We start from the raw sequence: 19,494 nt of genomic DNA on the forward strand, positions 1-19,494 counted from the left end.
TGGTGACAGCGCCCAGAACACAGAGACCAATGATCACTGCGATCGTTTAATGAGATCCTCTGAATATCCAGTCGTTCAGTCTGTCTGTCTCAATTGTATCGTGCCGTTCGAAATCTCTACGAAAATTTGGGTTTAAGCCTGTGAAAGTTTATCTTTATTTTATTTTTCTTTCCTTTTAAAGCTTCGTTTAATGACACAGCATCAAACCCAGTCCTCCGTAATTTAAGTGAACATCGATGCCAACTGCTTGTATAAGGTACTTCTGTTAAATTTTTGACGAATATAAGCGTTTCGTGGTACATTTCTTTTGATCCTCACAAAACAATCTCTCAATATTCAATAGTTTATCACTTTGAAGTCATTAGAGTGTGGGTTTTTTTTTTTTTTTTTTTTTTTTTTTTTTTTTTTTTTTCATGTGTGGTGTCCAGTATGCGGTGGATCTCTCTCGTTCTAACATTGATGTTTATCATTAAAGTTCTAACTGATAATCCAGATCCATTCCACAAAGAATATCTACAAATATCTGAGCCGGAGGACGAGTTCAAAGTCACAGGAACTGGAGCATTTCACGAAGTCTTAACGAAAGAGGTAAAACGCTCTCTTTCAAAACCATCCAGATCTAGATCCAACCATCCAGATAACCATCAGACTATCCATGGTGAGAGTAACCATGTACACTGGATTTTGCATTGCGACAAACCTTTGTATTACATTTCTCTTTTCCGAGGAGGGCCTAATCATCATTTTTGCATAAAATCACTGGCCTTGGACTCGAATCTATTCAAATGCTTATAATATACTTAATTTCATAAATGCGAAGTATAACCCAACACCTGAGATAGAGAATTTCATAAAATAAAGGAAATTTATGTTTTACGTAAAATAACGAGCGAGATCTCTAGAAAATTTAATAAAACCTCAATGCAAAAACTGAAAAATTGAAAGTCAAGGCTGTTTCCCATTAATATTTCCGGATAGTTATATCGGACCTCTATACATTTCACTTAAATTCACATAAAATTTAACATGAAATTTCTAAGATAATCTTATCTTGACACTGGACTACATTTTGCAAAACAAATCCACTATCACCGACTTATTTCAAAGACAAAATACGATCCCTTCATATAGCAGATAATTTTGTGAGAGAGCCAAAAATAGTAGCTTCTTATAGAAAAGTAGTCCAATTTTGCGGGTATTTTTGAGGGTAAAAGAAAGATGCTATCATTTTTTTTTTTAAAAAAAAAAAAAAAAAAAAAAAAAAAAAAAAAAAAAACAGCACAAAGATAATTCATTGGCTTATTTCATCACATATTTTTTTGTGGAGAAGATATGAAAACTAAATGGTCGCCATTTCAAATCGACCACTGAATCTTTTGGATTGATGCGCATCGACGGTTGCAAGGTGCTGTGGATGATAACGCCTGGAATGCCTGGATGCAACAATTCGTGCTCGAGGGACGTCCGTGCAGCATGCATAAAAATGAAGGCGCTATTGTGACTTTCCATGCTCAGTCACACGCAGCATGTCACGCCCTCATGAATGAATCTTGCTCTTGAGATTTTTTACTACCATTCACAGGTTCATCCACAGATACTTCACAAAAAAAGTATCGATTGTTGGAATTTTTTCATTGGTAACATGTGAGATATTATGGTATTTTTTGGACCCAATGTTTGACAAAAAATACCAGCAAAATTCAAACTCATTGGTCTAAACAATCTGTTAGGATGTTTTAATTTCGCCTCGGTTTTCCCTCTTATTTTTTTAAGCTGTTCTGCATCAATTTTTCTGGCTCAGCATTGTGCTCGGTACTTAAATGAGTATCCTGATGTCAAAAACCTCCATTTAGCGGTGAGTTTTTGCAAATCGATAAATTGAAGATTGATTTTCGATGGAGAGAGGGCCAGTGTCCAAAGAGACTTATATTATGTGTGCATGGTCGCCCATGAAAACACTGTCAATGTACAAGAAACATAAAATATTTCTCAGAACCTCTCAGTGAGGCATTATATAGTCTCTTGTGAAGTGACATCGCATTTCCACGGATAATAAACAACGCCCCAAATAAATACACAGTCTCCTCTGTGTGCGAATGCCGGCACGGTCGGCGCGAAACGCACAGCGCCTACAAGACCGCAGGAATGCTTCACGCATTGCGCCAAGCAATTGGTCGGCGTCAAGCGCATTCTCAGCGCCTACAAGGCTGTGAGGATACTTCATGCATTGCGCGTTCGCTAAAGTGCGCGCTTAGTCGTTGAAAATTCGTAATATCTTGCTGGACCTACCGCGGTCCACAACATTTCCGACCGGTGTGCGCCTCGCGCCTGCAATCCTCGGATCGAGGGACTGAAGAGATTTTACACAACTGAATTGTATTTTAGTCCATTGAGTCATTGATGCCGAAGTTTCTGATCGACTGTCGTTAGAATGAGAGACCTCTCTATTGCGAGGAAATCAGCCGGTTCCTCGAGTCTCCGCTGAGGAGAGAGATAACTGTATTATTAATTTCCTCCCCTTTTCAATCTTACCCAGCAGCAATGCATGAAAGCAATCAAATAGTGCAAATTACTGCTTCATGGTTCATTTGTGTATGTAAATCAGCACTGTTTAGACGGAAAAAAGAATATAGCCGACCTATTTCCGTCTTTACTTTTTGCTCAGTCTTGATTACCTTAATAGACATTTTTCAAATAAATCCTGTTTTCACCCCTATAAGTTACAACACATAGTTAATTCCCCTTAACTGATTCGTGATTTTCAATTCGTAGGTGCTGAGCAAAAAAAGATTGAAAAATGCAAGAGGTCTATGGCCTATGGCAGTTATTGTTTTCAAAATCGACGAAGGGGTAGGTACGTATTGCATCTCTTTTATAATTTATAGATTCTTATTTTTAATTTTATTTTTAAAGGAAAATAAGCCGATAAAAACGCTTATATTGAAAAATCGTGCCTCACTACTTATCTGAGAAACTTTCACGCATCATCATTTTGCGTGATGCAGGAACTACCACAGATTTTTTTTTCTGATGGTATTTTATTTTATCTACTAACTTTCTGTGCAATCTCCCTTCTTCCTCAAAATAGCAATTTGCAGTTTAGGTACTGTTCTGCCGTGCAAAGGACAAACGCCGTATGAACCTCCAGGCGTTGCCAAATTTCCTTTGATAAAACACAAATTTTCTGGCGAACTTATGAATATTTTCGCTCTACTTTTTCAGATAATTTTGTTCGCAATTTCACCTAAAGGTCCTGAAAATTTCGAGGAAAAATATTCTTAACTTTCTTCAAAAATAAACATTTTAATGAGGTAAATTTGGCAACTTTCGAATGTTCATACGGCGTTCTTTCTTAGCACGGCAGTGTTACTCTTTAATTTAGAGGAGTAAACGCACAAGGAAAGCCTCGTCTTAGACCGTGGCTATGTGCTCATTCTTACATCATGGGTGGCGGTAGCCACCTCCGGACAAAGTCTAAACTCGACAACACTGGAAAGCCTCCAAACGAAAAAGGTGGCATTTGGAGGGACAACTCATTTTTCATCCGTCGTTGACGTCTGTTGGCACTCATTTTTTGCTTTTTTTCGGATGCATTGTTTCGAAGATGAGAATCTACTCGACGAGGAGACGATACAAAATAGACTAAAAAAGAGAGGAAAAAAATTCTCAGAAATTTTAGTTCTCTGTTGAGTACAGCGACTAGCTCCCTAGTTTTTGATTGTTACTCCGGTGATCAGCCGAGAAATCCGTTCACCGGCCAACAGAACAACTCTACCAGCTGAGCAATGGAGTAGCAAACAAAAGTAGGGAGCCAGTTGCTGTACTCAACAGGCTCTTTGTTACAACCGTTGAAAGGATAAAATATTGTTCCTCGCCAGTTGGCATAAAAAAGGGGGAAAACTCGTGAAGAGAAGGACAAAAACACTGAAGCTTTCTTTTTTTTTTTTTTTAAAGAGAACAAATGAATGCCATTACTGGAATTTTTCACAGTTTTTTTTTTGTGCAGAGAAGAAAGCTCACGGAAATTTTCAAGAGCTTACATTAGTCAGTTTTCCATTTAGAAAATGAAGTATGACAGGAAATCTGCAACGTCGCAAACCGAGATACGCGGTCTTTTAGTTTCACGTCGATGTGCGTCACCTCTACAAACAGTTGAAAATTCTGATGAAGCTTTTTTGTTTGCTCGGAGACACGCGGATTTTCGGAGAAATAGCTCACATTAGGTTTTTTAAAGCGTTCCTATAGTGAAATTCAAGAGAGGTGTTCACTCCGCAATTTCAGTCGAAACTTCCTGGAATTTGTAGTTCAATGATCTGCAACGGGGTATAGAGCGAAACGTTGGTGACGGGTTTAAGTGCTTTTTTCTCAAGTTTCTGTAGAATGTTTCATCGGTCGTGGTGTAAAAGAATCTTGAAAATATTCTCTGCAATACTTTCGCTTGGACCGCGTTAAACAGTAAGGAACCAAGCCACATCAGCTATTGCCAAATTTAAGCAGGTGATTCGATGGACGCCATATTTGTGTCAGAACGGCATGCGATGTATCGCATCAATTGGTTCGATTTTTTCAGCTACGCGTCATTTTCCCCGAATTTTGAGATCGCAGTTCTGTTGTCAGGAGACTAAAGCACTCACTTACCAATTTTAACAAAGAAATTCAACGTAATAAAGGCGTGGTTTTTTCAGAGAGAAAACATCGCATTCGATACTGATATCGAAACTGCACTCGAATGCGATATTTTCTCTCTTAAAAAACCACGCCTTTATTACGTTGGATTTCTTTGTTAAAATTGGTAAGTGAGTGCTTTAATTAGTCTCCTGACAACAGAATTCGAGAAAAATGACGAGTATGTGAAAAAATGGAACCAATTGATGCGATATATCGCATGCCGTTCTGACACAAAATATGGCGTCCATCGAATCACCTTAACAGGTAAATTTCATTTTTTACGAGAGAACGTTCGTGCGGATTCCTTTGAAAATTTGAAGGAATTTGCTTTGTATTATGGAGGAAATTCACTGAAATTTGCACAAAATTCCGCACGACCGTTTTCATGTAAAACATTAAATTGCCCGATCAAATTTGGCAATAGCTCACGTGGCTTGGTTCCTTTCTGTTTAACGCGGTCCACTTTTCCTCACATAATAGAGACCCCAATCCGTTCAGTGAATGTACAAGGAAATATTTAGATTGTTTTTTATCGAAATTGAGGGGAGGCATACCGGGCAAGCGTTACGTAATGTCTTAGGAAGGTCTAGCACTGTATTACAAAGCCTTACACAGGGGGTGGGGGTGTCAAAAAACCGCAAATTTAGCGTTACGTACCTTAGGGACGGCCCCTAAACATTGTATACATTTTTTTGGTTTAAAAATAAAGGTTAGATTTGTTTTAATCATTCTTTGAAGGGTGTCCATCATCTTCGAAATGTAACATGGCGCTGAAAGTAATGGCCTACTATGAGGCAACTACTTGTATCAGGTTTAAAGAATGGACAGGCGAGACTGATTACGTGACGCTCATCGACTGGGAGGACCCGTTGTAAGTTGGTACACTTAGCTAATAATGTGACTGACCTTAATTTCTTAACACAAAGCTGAAATTTACGAATCCGAATTATTTCTATTTTCATAGGGCTAGCGTCAAGCAGAACCTTCGTTCAGGGCATGAATGAACGACTAAGACCACAGTTTAAAAAAAAAGAAATCTTGGTCAAAGTGCTCCAGAATTTTAATAAAGCTGTTCTACTGCGTTCAGAACCCCCTGGTCATAAGTTCAGAGTGGCAGCATTTTTTTCTCCTCTTCTGCCACCCACACATTTTCGAAGACACCTGGGATTACCCGAAAAATAAGTTTAAATTGGGTTTTCTTTAACTTTTGCGCCGCCTTATATTTGTCCCGGGCGGATTTTGGCGGAGTCTAGAGAATATCAAATCATAAAAGTAACATGCAACGCATAACGCCTAAAGCACGAAGCGCTTCGATGAAATGGACTGCGAAGCGCTCAGGGAGCTTACTCCCCAGTAATTATGTATTTTCATTACGCACAGTCGAGAAGCATTTGTTGGTATTGAGGGGCGGAGGGATTTAAAGCGTCTTCGAAAAGTCCCCCATAGTTAGAATTTTTGCTGATTTTTCACGCTTGTAAGCGATCACAAGGGAAAATTCTGAGAGTCCATGTCGGTTTAAAAGGGTTTTACCTCCACTCCATGAGCTCTTAAATATGGAAATTCCGATCATTATTTTCTAGAAATCGTTCCGTTTTCCCGAGAATCTGATATCCGAGGAAAAGAATGTCCAAGTCGGTTTTACAGGAACAGACGGATTCATTAATTTTCAGGCCTTCAAATGGTAATTTTCATCACCTTTGGACTACGGAGTGCGAAAATGTCATACAAACTTTTCTAGAACTTACCGGAGTTTTGAGAAACTCGATTTTTCTAGGAAAATGGCGTAGAAAAATTTCTGGGGCCCTCCGCTACACGAAAAAGGTCAAAAGAGAGCACCTTGAAGCACCTTTAAACGTATTCATGCTGAATGTAACTGTGTGCATTGAGTTTGCGTGCAACAGTGGTGTGGCGTGCTTTGCGATATATCGATTCATCTACCATTTGAACTTATGAAAAAGAATCGATAGATAGGGTGTTCGCAGCGAACACCTTGATAATCGATTCTTTACCATACCCTCAAATGGGGAAATATCGATAATCGATCATTCACGCCACGCCACAGACATATAGGTAGTTCCTTTTAGCATAAAAATGTCCATTTAAACGAATCGACGGCGAGACTGCAAAAATGCGTATCTTGGTTACGATGTTTGAAAATCTACGCTTTTATTTAACATTAAAGGGAGATAAAACCAACATCATGGCTTGAAATTGTCACAGAATATTCTTCACACGGAGAAGAAAAATCCTCGAAGTTTTCGATAGATGACTTTAAGTGGTTTTCAATGAAGAAAATAAAGTATGACATGAAACCTGCAACGCCGCAAACCGATATTCGTATTTCTACAGTTTCACCATCGGAATATAAGACTCTTTCTGAGATGCGCTAGATTAAGAGCATTTTGTGTTCTCCCTAAAATATAGACGCAAAAAAGCAGATTCTACTTCCAAAAGAAAATATAAATTTAAAAAAAAATTAGAAACTAAAAATCAAAATCTATGAAAATCGAAATCAAACAAAAAGCTAATCTCGCTGGTCACTTTCACTCTTTTACGACCTTTTTTACCTCCTGTTCTTTCAGTTTTTCGAGAAAAAGGTCCAATGGCGTAATGAGGGGGAGATCACAGGACAATGCCCTCTTTCCCTTTTCATTTAAGAGACGACTCATTATATTGTAGTTGTTCATACTAACATAATTTTTAAATTCTGCTCCCCTCTCCCCCTCGACCAAGTTTGACTTCTTCTGAATAACATTTGACCCTTCGTCCCCTAAGATTTATCTGAAATGATGTCCCTGTTGAAAGTCCTTATTTTTAGGCGGTTAAAAATATCAAATCAAGTTGCTCCCTGTAATATGTTTGGTGTGTTGAATTGATTGATTTTTGAAGAGCCTGCTTAGCCAACGTCGGCAGACTGGGCGGTGAACAATGGGTGCTGCTACCATCATCTTGTTGGAATGAAGGAATTTTACTCCATGAATTCGGACATGTTCTTGGTTTTTGGGATGAGCATAATCGTTATGATAGAGACAAATACATCCGCGTCCTCTTCGACAACATTAAACCGGTATAATTCTGTGCTCCTCTCACTGTAACTCATCATTTGTTCATACATGATTTTTTTTTTACCGGTAGCCCAATTCCACACAGATAAATTAATAAGGCCTTTTTACTTTGAAGTAAATCCGTCTTTTTCTTTCTCCTTAATATTATAAAGGTAGTACTTTTTATAAAATGTAACTAGAATTAGTTTAATATTATTTAGACAATTAAGACAAGCTTTTAAAAGACTTATATGAAGTCTAAAAGTGTTTATTGTACAAAATTTCTATTGTGCAAATAAAAAAAAAAAAAAAAAAAAAAAAATACTTGATTTTCTCTATATAGGTATAAAGAAGGAGAACCAAAATTTTAAGAACTCACTCAAAATAAATCTTTTTCATCCTCTCCTAATTTTACGAAAGAGAATTGAGCTCAAAAAAGGGGAACCCCTAATTTTTGGGAGGTTACCAACCTTTCAAAAATCAGGTGATTCGCTCTAAGGTCCAGTTATTTAGTCCAATTGGACGTATTGCTATCAAACGGACCTAAGCGCCATAGGGTGAGGAAGGTAGAGGAGGGGGCTTGGATTGGCGGCGGAATCGGGCGTCCGGCTTATTCCGTCCTATACTCGTAATGCTTTTCCATGGCGCTTAGGTCCGTTTGACAGAACGCGCTATCCGGGATTCTAAAGTCCTCAACAGGAACTCAAATTGGCGCTTAGTTCCGTTTGATAGAAATACGTCCAATTGGCGTTTGATTCTTCGTTTCATTAGGTAAAAAATCTGGACAGTATTTGGGTGTTCTTGCAAATGCGAATCAAGAACCCTCCCGAAAAGTGATTGTTCAAGGTTGACATTTTTCTCGAACTGACTCTTTTCAATGTTTTTTTTCCTGAAGTTTCTAACTTTTATTTCATTTATTTAACTACCAGGCAGCCCATCCGTTTTTCGATAAGGCCCCTAAAAACTTAATTAATATCCTGGGAGAGCACATGGACTTCGACTCAATCATGATGTACACCATGTATGCCTTTGCTAAGGTGAACAAAATTAATGTCCTTCTTTTTTCGCACAAATCATAACCACATACTACATTTATGCCCTCGGGGTGAAAATTTCAGCAAACAAAGTGAGATGTCTTTAAAAAAAAACCTTACGAAAAATTCATCGATTCATATTTAGTGCGCTATTTGAGCAGGACATTTTTCTGCATGGACTTGAAAAACAACGAATTTCATTCAGAAATTCAAACATTTAGCTGATGGTACATTGGGGGTGATGTTTTTACACACGTTTCATCCTTGTACGATTAAATTCATTCATAGTCCAAAAAACAATAAGGATATACACTGATGAAATAGTAATGAGAAGCAAGTGCAATTTTTCAATTCCATTCTATCGGAATACATTGCTGCTCTTGAATAGACAAAAGCAAAGAAACTGAGCTAGGAAGGCAGGACTTGTTCCAACAAACTGATAAAATATATTTTTAGCCAAGCTTACCTATTTATTTACGCATCATACACTTTGACTTTGATTTAATCGTAATTAGACCACACTTAGAGAAAACATAATATCAAGTAAATGCTACCGTTATTCGTAAAATCCCTTATTTTATACATAGACCTCATAAACAAATTTCTCTAATAAACATCAATGTCATGTCAATTTTTGTTTCTCTTTTACCGCTAGGATAGAAAATCTCCCAGTTTTGAGCCCGTCGAGACAGGAAAAGTGATCATGGATATATGGAAAAAAAACAAACTGAGTGCCGGAGATATCCGAAGAATAACCAAAATGTACAGGTGCAAAGGTGCGTTAAAGTACATACATCAGTGCAAAAGTAAAAGTTTTTTTTTTTCCCAGTCACAGTACCTAACTCGTTTTCCTCTAAAACATCAAGTTAAAAAATTTAGCTCCTTCGTACATTTTTAATCATATGTGTGGGCCCTCTAAAGAAAATCATTCTATATCCCTAATTTCTTAGACCAATATTTAGTCCGTAAGTCACGATGAAGTCGTCCCTTACAAATGTTGAATTATAAGACAACTTAGTGGTCGAACGGCAAACAAATTCTTGTATAAGATCTTCATTAAATTAGTGTGCTTTTTTTCGCAGGTAAAAATCAAAAACCAAGATTTCCACTCAACGTCATTTGTTCTTTCGACGATAACCCCTGTGGGTTCAAAGGCGCCGGGACAGATGAAAATAAAAAGGCCTGGTCATGGACTCCAAAGAGAAGAGGTAGGTTCAGGAGAGCTTGAATAATCCAGCTCAATATGACACCGATGCGACCAGAGCTGTTACATTTCATGAAATTTATACCCGTACAAGTTTAGAAATTTACGAGAACTTTTTGGTATTTCCTCGGCACCAAAGCTGCATTTATTCTCATGGAACAATATACAGGGTTATCCAAAAGTCACTGACCACCCCTGTAACTTTTTTCCAAATTGAGATAGAGGTTTGAAACTTTGGGAATGTTCCTCGGTCTAAGGTAGCAACTTTTTGGTCCACCCAAAATTTTGGGGGGCGGCCCCCTTAAGGGGGCGGGGCTAACTTTTTTTTTCAAATAGCAACCCCCCCTTTGTGATACCTCATTCGAAAGATAATAAAAAAAGAAAATTTTTGGCGCAAACCGCAGGTCAAAATGTTCATTTTTGACAAAATGGCGGCCGGTCAAAGTTCAAAATGGCGGAAATTTGGCATCTCCGTTGTTTATTGACGGATTGGTGTGAAACTCGGAATCTCAGGGTTTTTCGAGATGAGAAAAACGATTCTGGCATTGGTTTTCCAGAAAAGTCAGTCCTTTTCAAAATGGCGGCGGTCAAAATGGCGGCCTCGAGCGGGAAGTGGATATTTAGGCTGCATATGGTTGGATTTGCATGCAACTTGGTATCTGGGGGTATATCGGCACGAGAAGAACGAATCTTTCATTGGATATCTGAAATTTTGACAAATTCCAAAATGGCGACGGAAAAATGGCGGGAAATTAGTTTTACGAAATGGCGGGAAATTAGTTTTACGGCTGTTTACCGATGGATTAGCATGAAGTTATTTGATATTTCAAGAATCTAATGAAAGATTCCTTTTTATCCAGCCAGAAACCACCAGGATATCGAATTTCATGCAAATCCACCGTAAAACTGATTTCCCGCCATTTTTCCGCCGCCATTTTGGAATTTGTCAAAATTTCAGATATCCAATGAAAGATTCGTTCTTCTCGTGCCGATATACCCCCAGATACCAAGTTGCATGCAAATCCAACGATATGCAGCCTAAATATCCACTTCCCGCTCGAGGCCGCCATTTTGACCGCCGCCATTTTGAAAAGGACTGACTTTTCTGGAAAACCAATGCCAGAATCGTTTTTCTCATCTCGAAAAACCCTGAGATTCCGAGTTTCACACCAATCCGTCAATAAACAACGGAGATGCCAAATTTCCGCCATTTTGAACTTTGACCGGCCGCCATTTTGTCAAAAATGAACATTTTGACCTGCGGTTTGCGCCAAAAATTTTCTTTTTTTATTATCTTTCGAATGAGGTATCACAAAGGGGGGGTTGCTATTTGAAAAAAAAAGTTAGCCCCCGCCCCCCTTAAGGGGGGCCGCCCCCCAAAATTTTGGGTGGACCAAAAAGTTGCTACCTTAGACCGAGGAACATTCCCAAAGTTTCAAACTTCTATCTCAATTTGGAAAAAAGTTACAGGGGTGGTCAGTGACTTTTGGATAACCCTGTAGATTAAACCTTTGAGCGATTGCAATGCATGCAGTATATGTGTAAGCGTGTGGTAAGTGTGTAAGCTAAAGTTTGTTCTTTTATCAAGATGAAGATGATAAATTTGATGGGGTATTCTTATTGAAGTGTTCCTGGGTTAGGATGTGCAGGGCCGCAGCTCACGTTTTAGAAGGGCAACGTTGTCATACATTAAAACATTTAAAGCATTTTTCGAGCTATTGACAATGTTACGATAAAAATCATGTTATAGTTTACTTTATCGGCGCACTGGGCAACGCTGGAATTAACTTGAAGTGTAAATGAAATAAGCAAAGCAAATAGCACAAAGCGAATTCCATTTTAACCCCTGGATGCAACTATTCGAGCTTCACGACTATCCGGGTTGCATAAGCACGGAAGCTAAGGCGTTTTGACTCTCCGCAGGCACCCACCACTTACTACTTCACCCACGGCGCGGAAGCAGGCTGTAGTGCGAGAATCCAAAATGACAGAGCGTCTTCAATTCTTAGTTAACACTTCAAAAACATCCACTACGCATAAATAGTTGCACACATGCGCGCAGTATTTGAGTAAATCTTTCGTGTTTCAGTTTTGATATAGCGATCACGGAAAAAACGATATAGTGCTGAGCACTAACTGTTCAGATAAAATGGAGTCAGTTAGCATGGCAGTAGTGCTGAGCCTTACAACATTATGGTCCAGCTATACAGACTGTAGGTCTCAGCAGTGCTGCCATATCAGCTGGGTAAATTTGATCTAATCAGTTAGTGTTCAGCACTATATCATTTTTCCGTGATGTGCTGAGCGTGATTTGTAGAGCAACTTTTCTTGGCTAAGAGGTATCTATAAACGAAGAATTGAAGGCGTTCTGACATTTTGGATCCTCTATAATTCCAAAATTATTTTTTAAATTGCAAAAAATCTTTAAAACGTTTCAAAAAATTTTCACCTTACTGAATATTTAAACATTGTCCTTAGCGCTCATGTGATAAAAATAGCAACAGCACGTTCATTAGATCAACTTCAAAGCTATGCATTGCAAAAATCCTGAGCTTTTGCGTGCCCGTACCGCCCGTACGATATTCATCAATAATGTTTACATGTATAATGTGAGAAAATCATTGATTTTTCTGTCCTGTCAGGTTACTCTGACGCCATTTTACTTTCAAACATGGTAATTTGTTTTGCTGCTGGAGCATATTGCTCCGTGTCGGAAGGTTCCTCTACTTGCGGACGGTTGCACGCTAAATGCTTTTGGTATATCTTCAGAATGCTTCAGACTCCTTTTTATTTTTATTTTTCAATTTTTTTCCTTTTATTAATTTAACAGACACCGAGACTCGCCAACTAATAGGTGGATACCTTTACAGTGACATCGGGACGGCTAGACATGATGATGCATTTGCTTGGACAATTAATTTCCACAGTGTAAGCCCCCTTGATAAATACAGAAGCAAGTTTGGCTGCGTGAGTTTCTCATACGTAGTCTTGGTCGATTACAGAGTTACATTGAAGGTAAGTGAATCGCACGTTAGGAGCTTTTGAATACGAATGACCAGTATCTTTAGGTTTGCCATATCAGTTTCGTTGAGTTGACATTTAATTTATCCTTGAATTTTTTTATGAAAAATGTGTTATTTACCTACTATAGGAAATTTTCACGATAACGATGACAACGACGAAGATGACGACAACAAAAACAACAACAACAACAACAACAACAACAACAACAACAACAACAACAACAACAACAACAACAACACAACACACACAACAACAACAACAACAACAACAACAACAACAGCAACAACAACAACAACTACTACTACTACTACTACAACTACAACACAACACAACAACAACAACAACAACAACAACAACAACAACTACTACTACTACTACTACACAACAGCAACAGCAACAGCAACAACAACAACAACAACAGCAACAACAACAACAACACAACAACAACAACAACAACAACTACAACAACAACAACAACTACAACAACTACAACAACAACAACACAAAAAAATCCCTCATATCTTGAATATTATAATTTTCATATTTTAGAGTAAGGTGATTCGATTCGATGGACGGTATATTTTGTGGCAGAAAGACATGCGATGTATCACATAGATTGGTTCCTTTTTTTCAGCCACTCATCAGTTTTCTCGATTGAAGATCGCAATTCTGTTGTCAGGAATAATTCACTTTCAAAACAAAAAAATTCAACGCAATAGAGGCGTGGTTTTTTTCAGAGGAAAAATATCGCATTCGAGTGCATTTTCGATATCAGTATAGAATGCGATATTTGTCCTCTAAAAAAAACACGCCTTTATTACATTGAATGCGTTTGTCAAAATTGGTAAGTGAACTCTTCAGTGTCCTGACAACAGAATTGCGATCTCAAAATTCGAGAAAAATGACGAGTAGCTGAAAAATGGAACCAATCGATGCGATATATCGCATGTCGTTCTGACACGAAACATGGTGTCCGTCGAATCACCTTTTATGCTTCCGCAAACATAGTGTAAGATTGGCTTTGGTGTTTATGACATTGTGCAGTTACTCATGACGAATTTGGACTTTTCCCATCAAAATGTCTTCGATGACGAATCGACAATCGAGCTGTGGAGAGTGACGGTGGATCAAAATGTCAGGCGTTTCCTTCGGTGGCAGAGGGTGTCAGTCCCTATCTCCGTGACTAATCCTTTTGCGGTATGGAAGTTTTATTCAAATTGTGACAAACGGTGAATATTTAAGTGGTTAGAGACTTTACAGTAACGATATAAGACAGTATAGGCCGCATTCAGTAGAAGGGAACCATTGCGATTATATTTTTTTTAAAAATTGTGCATCTCCCATATTCATCTGAGGAAAATGCTTAGAACGGCAAATACCTAGTGTTAATTGGACGCATTTCTATCAAACGGAACTAAGCGCCAATTTAAGTTCCTTTTGAGGAATTTAGAATCCCGGATAGCGCGTTCTGTCAAACGGACCTAAGCGCCATGGAAAAGCATTGCGAATATAGAACGGAATAAGCCGGACGCCCGATTCCGCCGCCAATCCAAGCCCCCCTCTACCTTCCTCACCCTATGGCGCTTAGGTCCGTTTGATAGAAATACGTCCAATTCTTCTACCAACAAATTTAAATATCAAGAAAATATTTTTTAAATGTTGAAAAAAAGTGTTAATTTCTAAAGCAGACTTTTCAAGATATTTTAATTAATGCACATTGTATGTATTTAGTAATTTTTAAAACAAAAAGAAAAATGCAATTCTTTATAACAGGGTAATCGCGTTGATTCTCCTTTGCTGAATGGGATCCACATTAACATGATATAATGTAAGTAAAATATTAACATAATCTCAATTCAACGCTTCTTTTTTCATGCAGAGAAAAACGAAAAAATTGAAATTCATGTCTTTGGGACTTACATAATTTTCCACTCGTGCATTTATCTTCGTAGGTATCAAAATGGGACAAGAAAAGGCGGAGACCAGACGAGGCTGAAAAAACACAATAATTTATGAAACACGGGACGTTCCGACCGGTCTTTCGATCATAATCAATCGTCAAAAAAGAATTGAAAAATCCAAAAAAACAAAATTTCAAGAAAACTTTAAAGCTTTTAGATTTTTTAATTCTTTTTCGACGGTTGATAATGACCGGGGGACCGGTCGAAACGCCCCGTGTTTCATAAAGTGTTGAGTTTTTCCAGCCTCGCCCCCGCCTTTTCTTGTTCTATTTCTTATGTATGTTCTCGGACTGCCATAGTGCAATCTATATATTTAATATCCTAAGGCTTTTTTTGTCCTCCTTCGGTTTGGACAGTTTATGCTAATTCGATCTCGGAAACCGCTGGACCGATTTACTTCGGATTTGTTTTAAATGAAAGCTCTTAGGCTCTAGTTTATCTTTAACTTCGTACGAATGCATTTGATTCCAGCTGACTTTCAAGTCCAAGTTTGAAGATAAAACCGCGACAGGATCGATTTGGTTGGATGACTTCGAGTTGAAGTACGCACCGTGTTTGAACCCTATGAGTATTGCCTCCGAAGTTGACCATCAGAAATCCAGGCGCGAAGTTCCTAAAAGTATCTTGATGCAGATACTTGAGAGAGTCGACAGGTTTTACCGAGACCGAGACAGTAACAGCCGACGTTCAAGTCTCCTGCGTTATTGGTCCCGCGCCTCCAGCAGGCCATAGAACCATTGACGGTTGCATACACTCTAGGAGTTCCCAACCGGATCATCATTTCCGTGCTCATTCGTGCAGAGTGGAAACTGTACAGGGTGTTTCAACATCGTATTTCCAGATTTCAAGAATCGAATCATCAGGTCCAAATACGACTCTCTTGTATTCCAACCCTTCAAAACATTGGAATGATTGGGCTGGCTATGATATTAAATAAGGAAAAAACGATGGTAAACATCATTGTGTCATTATGTAATTGAACTATGTTGCATTTATCATTGGCTTGAAGCTCGATGTTTATCGATGTTCAATGTACTTTTTTAAAAGCTTCCGTGATTTTTCCTCTCTTTGCGAAGAGAATTCTGTGAAAAATTCAAGGAGTGATGTTGATTTGCTACGCTTTAAAAATAACTATACTAGCGGCGATTTTAATCACCTCAAATGAGATACGGGGTTTTATAGTTTCACCGGTGAAATGGCGTGCACACCTATGTGTATTTTGAAGTAGGTATTTAAATGTCTGTGTACTATTGAAAGAGAACGCCACTGGTTGCTGATATATCGACCCAACTTTAGGAGAAGGATCGTTGTGGGTTGCACCAAAAGTTTCGGGGCTTGCTTCCGATTTTCTGTTACTTTAAATTGAATTAATCGTGTAGAGGATATTTAGCATTAACATTGTCAAGCTCATTTATTCAATGATTTTATTTGCTCGCCCCCTACAGGTAGAAGAATATCTATCTTCCGTAAAGAATGTTAAATGCCTCAATTATTCTGCATGATATGGCATTCGTACTCACTCGGATACAGCGTTGCCAATTCCGTCCTAAAATATATTTTTAAGACGATTTAATTGAGTAATTTTGGCATTCACGATGGAATGCAGACATGATTTTCCTGCATTTCAGATGCGGGAGTCCAGTCGATTGAGTGTGAGAATTTTCATTCCCAAACTAATCAGTGGAAGGGAATCTTTCTTTCGGGTTAAAACTTTTCATGGGAAATATTTTAAAGAGAAGTCTTTTTATCAATTATCCACAAAATTATGACTTGAAGTTCGGAACGACCCGAGAATACCATTCTTAATTCATGCCGTTTTACTATACATATTTGGACCAAATATATTTTCTACAAAAAGTTTCATCAAATACAGTTAAGAGCGAATAGACAGATTTTAATTTACCTCACTCATAAATAATACAAATCTTTTTCAAGCATTTGGATATTTGGTTGAGAAATGTTCGAGAAATTTGCCCTCCTGGTTCAGTGATGGCAAGTACCTAATTTTCAATTTCAAGAGGCTTTATGTGCTCATTTTATAAATCTAGTCATCAAAATCCCGTAAAATGAGAAATATACCACATTATTTCCACATTGATCCTTTCCGCAAAAGTACGTCCGATTGAGATTTTATGAACGGGGAATTTTATTTGTCGACAGTTCGAATTCCGATTTTTCATCAATTTTGACGAGAATGTTTCTCACGCACTGCATGCACTGAAAAAAATCTATGGCTTATAAACCAATTAGTAGTCCTCATGGAAAACCAATAATAGTGGTAAATGCAAATAATGTATAATAATAGCATATATACCTGAGTAAATGTAACAAGGCAGTGAAATGATGCTGAGTCCACACCATTTCGTGGGGAAAATAAAGCCGAACATTTCCACAAATTTCAGCTAGATTCAAAAATTGTTGAGCTCTAATGAGCGGAATGCTAAGTTGAGTTCACTGACGAGTGTGACCTACTGATGAGGTCTAAAAAGACCCAAAACGTTACGGATCTCTTAGCGTGACCTCAACTTAATATTCCAACGCAAGCTGCTTGAACTGAACGCTCTCAGCCCTCAGTGCCTCAGTCTTGTACTGGTACTCATATTATGGGTGATTTCACGATAAAAGAAATAGTCGTGTGGCCGTGGGTTACAAATGACTTGGGGCGAAACGATTGAAAACCGAGTTGATAAATAAATCGGAATGATGTCCCTTAACTTATCCATGCTATAAAGTATGACAAATTGTGATTGCATTTAATAATATGAGACTTTTAAGGCCGAAAATGTCCGGTCGGTGACGCGTCGCCAACCCCGATTTTGAAGCAAGAGAGCAATTTGAATTAGAGCTCAAGCATTTTGACTCTGATTGAAATTTTTGGAAGTTTTTGACTTTGTCTTCCCCACGAAATGGTGCAGACCCAGCACCATTTCACCACCTTGGTACACACAGTCCGGGCCATTTCTTAGTGTTTTTTCCTTACTGATGGTACACCTTAATATATATACCTTAGTATACTTATTATACCTCAGTACCTAGTTTAGTTACCTTAGTTATCTTAGTCACTTAGTTACCTTAGTTGGTTTAGTTACCTAGTTTACCTTAGTATATATATAGTATGTACAGGGTGGCAAAATTTCATGAAAAATAAAATCTTGAAATATTTCATGAAATTTTAGAAATTTATGAAAGATATTGAAAAATACCGGCTCCTTCACATTTTTCTTCAAATGTAACGATTGTGACTTTCCTTTATTTTTGTGTGTTTGAGTGCGGTTTGCATATTCCAGCCCCTGAAAAATATGAAATATTTCACAGCCTCGTGAAATTTCATGAAATCTCTCTCTGAAATTTCCAATCTTTCATTTCTTTCTTACGTTTCATGCCACCCTGAGTATGTATACGTCAGTATGGTTCACAGACCGAGAATCATTGATTCATTTACCACTATTGATGATGTCTCTTATGAACCACCAATTGGTTTATAAAGTCATAGATTTTTCTCCTCCTACACTCACAAATAAATCAAATACGGGAGAATGAACACCGTAATAAAATAGCTGGCTGCATGGCAACATCGAGTCGACAACGGGAAAGAAGAGGAATCCTTGATCGAGCATCGGAGAGTTATTAAAGAAACTCCCAACTATGTCAAGGTCCACCTGTTACCAGGACCTGAGTCAAAAAGTTTTAATTCGTAACTGTAAATACGCTTTACACGTTAAATTCCTTTCATCGCCCTCGCCCGCCGCACAGTGGATCGAGTCAATAGGAGAGGTCGGGAAAGGTCTACATTGGGAAACTTTGAAAATTTAAAACTCCGTTTATACAAAATTTTGAAGTTTTACACGTGGTTCTATTGGTTTCCTCGTGAAATTTTCTTCAAGAATCACCCTTTAAAATGTAATATGTAACGGAATAAACATCGAAATTTCCAGTTTTAGTAAAAAATGTCAAGTCCGACCTCTCTAATTAATTCGATCCACTGTGCGCCGTCTATCGCGTCCGTATCGCGCTCGGTTAACTTATAAAATATCATTTCGCTCACGGAATTATAATGACGTTGCATCATCGCCGAGATTTTTCCCCTGTGAATTTTTGATACGGTTCCTCCTTCGCTTTGTTCCCCGACCGGAGCTTTTTAATTGTGTGTATTTAGACTCCAGAAGAAGACATAACAGTGGCAAGACCGTGACTCGTGTCGGGTCAGATGATTGAGTCAAGGAGGGAGCCACGATAATGCTTCGCAATTAAAACTCCTGAAGTACCTAAAGGGAGTGAGCACTTGAGCAGTGCTTCGCGAGAATGAACCAAATTTTTCGGGTATAGAAGAGGAAGTCTGTGCGATTCTATATTGAATCTCAAACGGAGAAAAACTCCTCGGGGTGTCGATAGCAAAGCCCTATTCGTAATGCCCTCATAGAATTTCGATTAGAGGCAACTGGAATCGGAATCCCTGTTGTCTCAATAATAGGATTCTGATTGTAATAACAAGATTCCCTTTGGAACAACACGAATTTTGATTGTCTCAAATGGGAATCCAATGATGGAATTATTCACAG

The 19,494-nt window shown here is 38.2% G+C and overlaps 1 protein-coding gene across 2 annotated transcripts; it reads left to right on the top strand.

The window, feature by feature from the left end:
- The first annotated feature begins 405 nt into the window (after nt 1-405).
- On the top strand, nt 406-16,147 carry LOC109043729 (protein tolkin-like). 2 transcript variants are annotated; one of them, XM_072299080.1, is made up of 10 exons: nt 406-588; nt 2,773-2,854; nt 5,407-5,539; nt 7,558-7,735; nt 8,642-8,749; nt 9,402-9,522; nt 9,829-9,954; nt 12,781-12,965; nt 14,019-14,171; nt 15,407-16,147. In XM_072299080.1, the coding sequence occupies exons 1-10, from the start codon at nt 430-432 to the stop codon at nt 15,665-15,667; spliced, it is 1,506 nt and encodes a 501-aa protein (XP_072155181.1). In that variant the 5' UTR covers nt 406-429; the 3' UTR covers nt 15,668-16,147. The 2 variants fall into 2 exon arrangements, with proteins under 2 accessions (XP_072155181.1, XP_072155182.1); XM_072299081.1 differs by lacking the exon at nt 14,019-14,171.
- The last annotated feature ends 3,347 nt before the right edge of the window (nt 16,148-19,494 follow it).

Source organism: Bemisia tabaci, chromosome 4 (genome assembly GCF_918797505.1).
Source record: "Bemisia tabaci chromosome 4, PGI_BMITA_v3".
NCBI lineage: Eukaryota > Metazoa > Arthropoda > Insecta > Hemiptera > Aleyrodidae > Bemisia > Bemisia tabaci.

Bases quoted from the DNA above. Each gene is read 5' to 3' on its own strand.
- LOC109043729 (XM_072299080.1), top strand. From the start codon at position 430: ATGCGGTGGATCTCTCTCGTTCTAACATTGATGTTTATCATTAAAGTT. The intron at 2,855-5,406 runs GTACGTATTGCA...CATTCTTTGAAG, and splicing joins CAAAATCGACGAAGGGGTAG to GGTGTCCATCATCTTCGAAA. The intron at 5,540-7,557 runs GTAAGTTGGTAC...TGATTTTTGAAG, and splicing joins ATCGACTGGGAGGACCCGTT to AGCCTGCTTAGCCAACGTCG.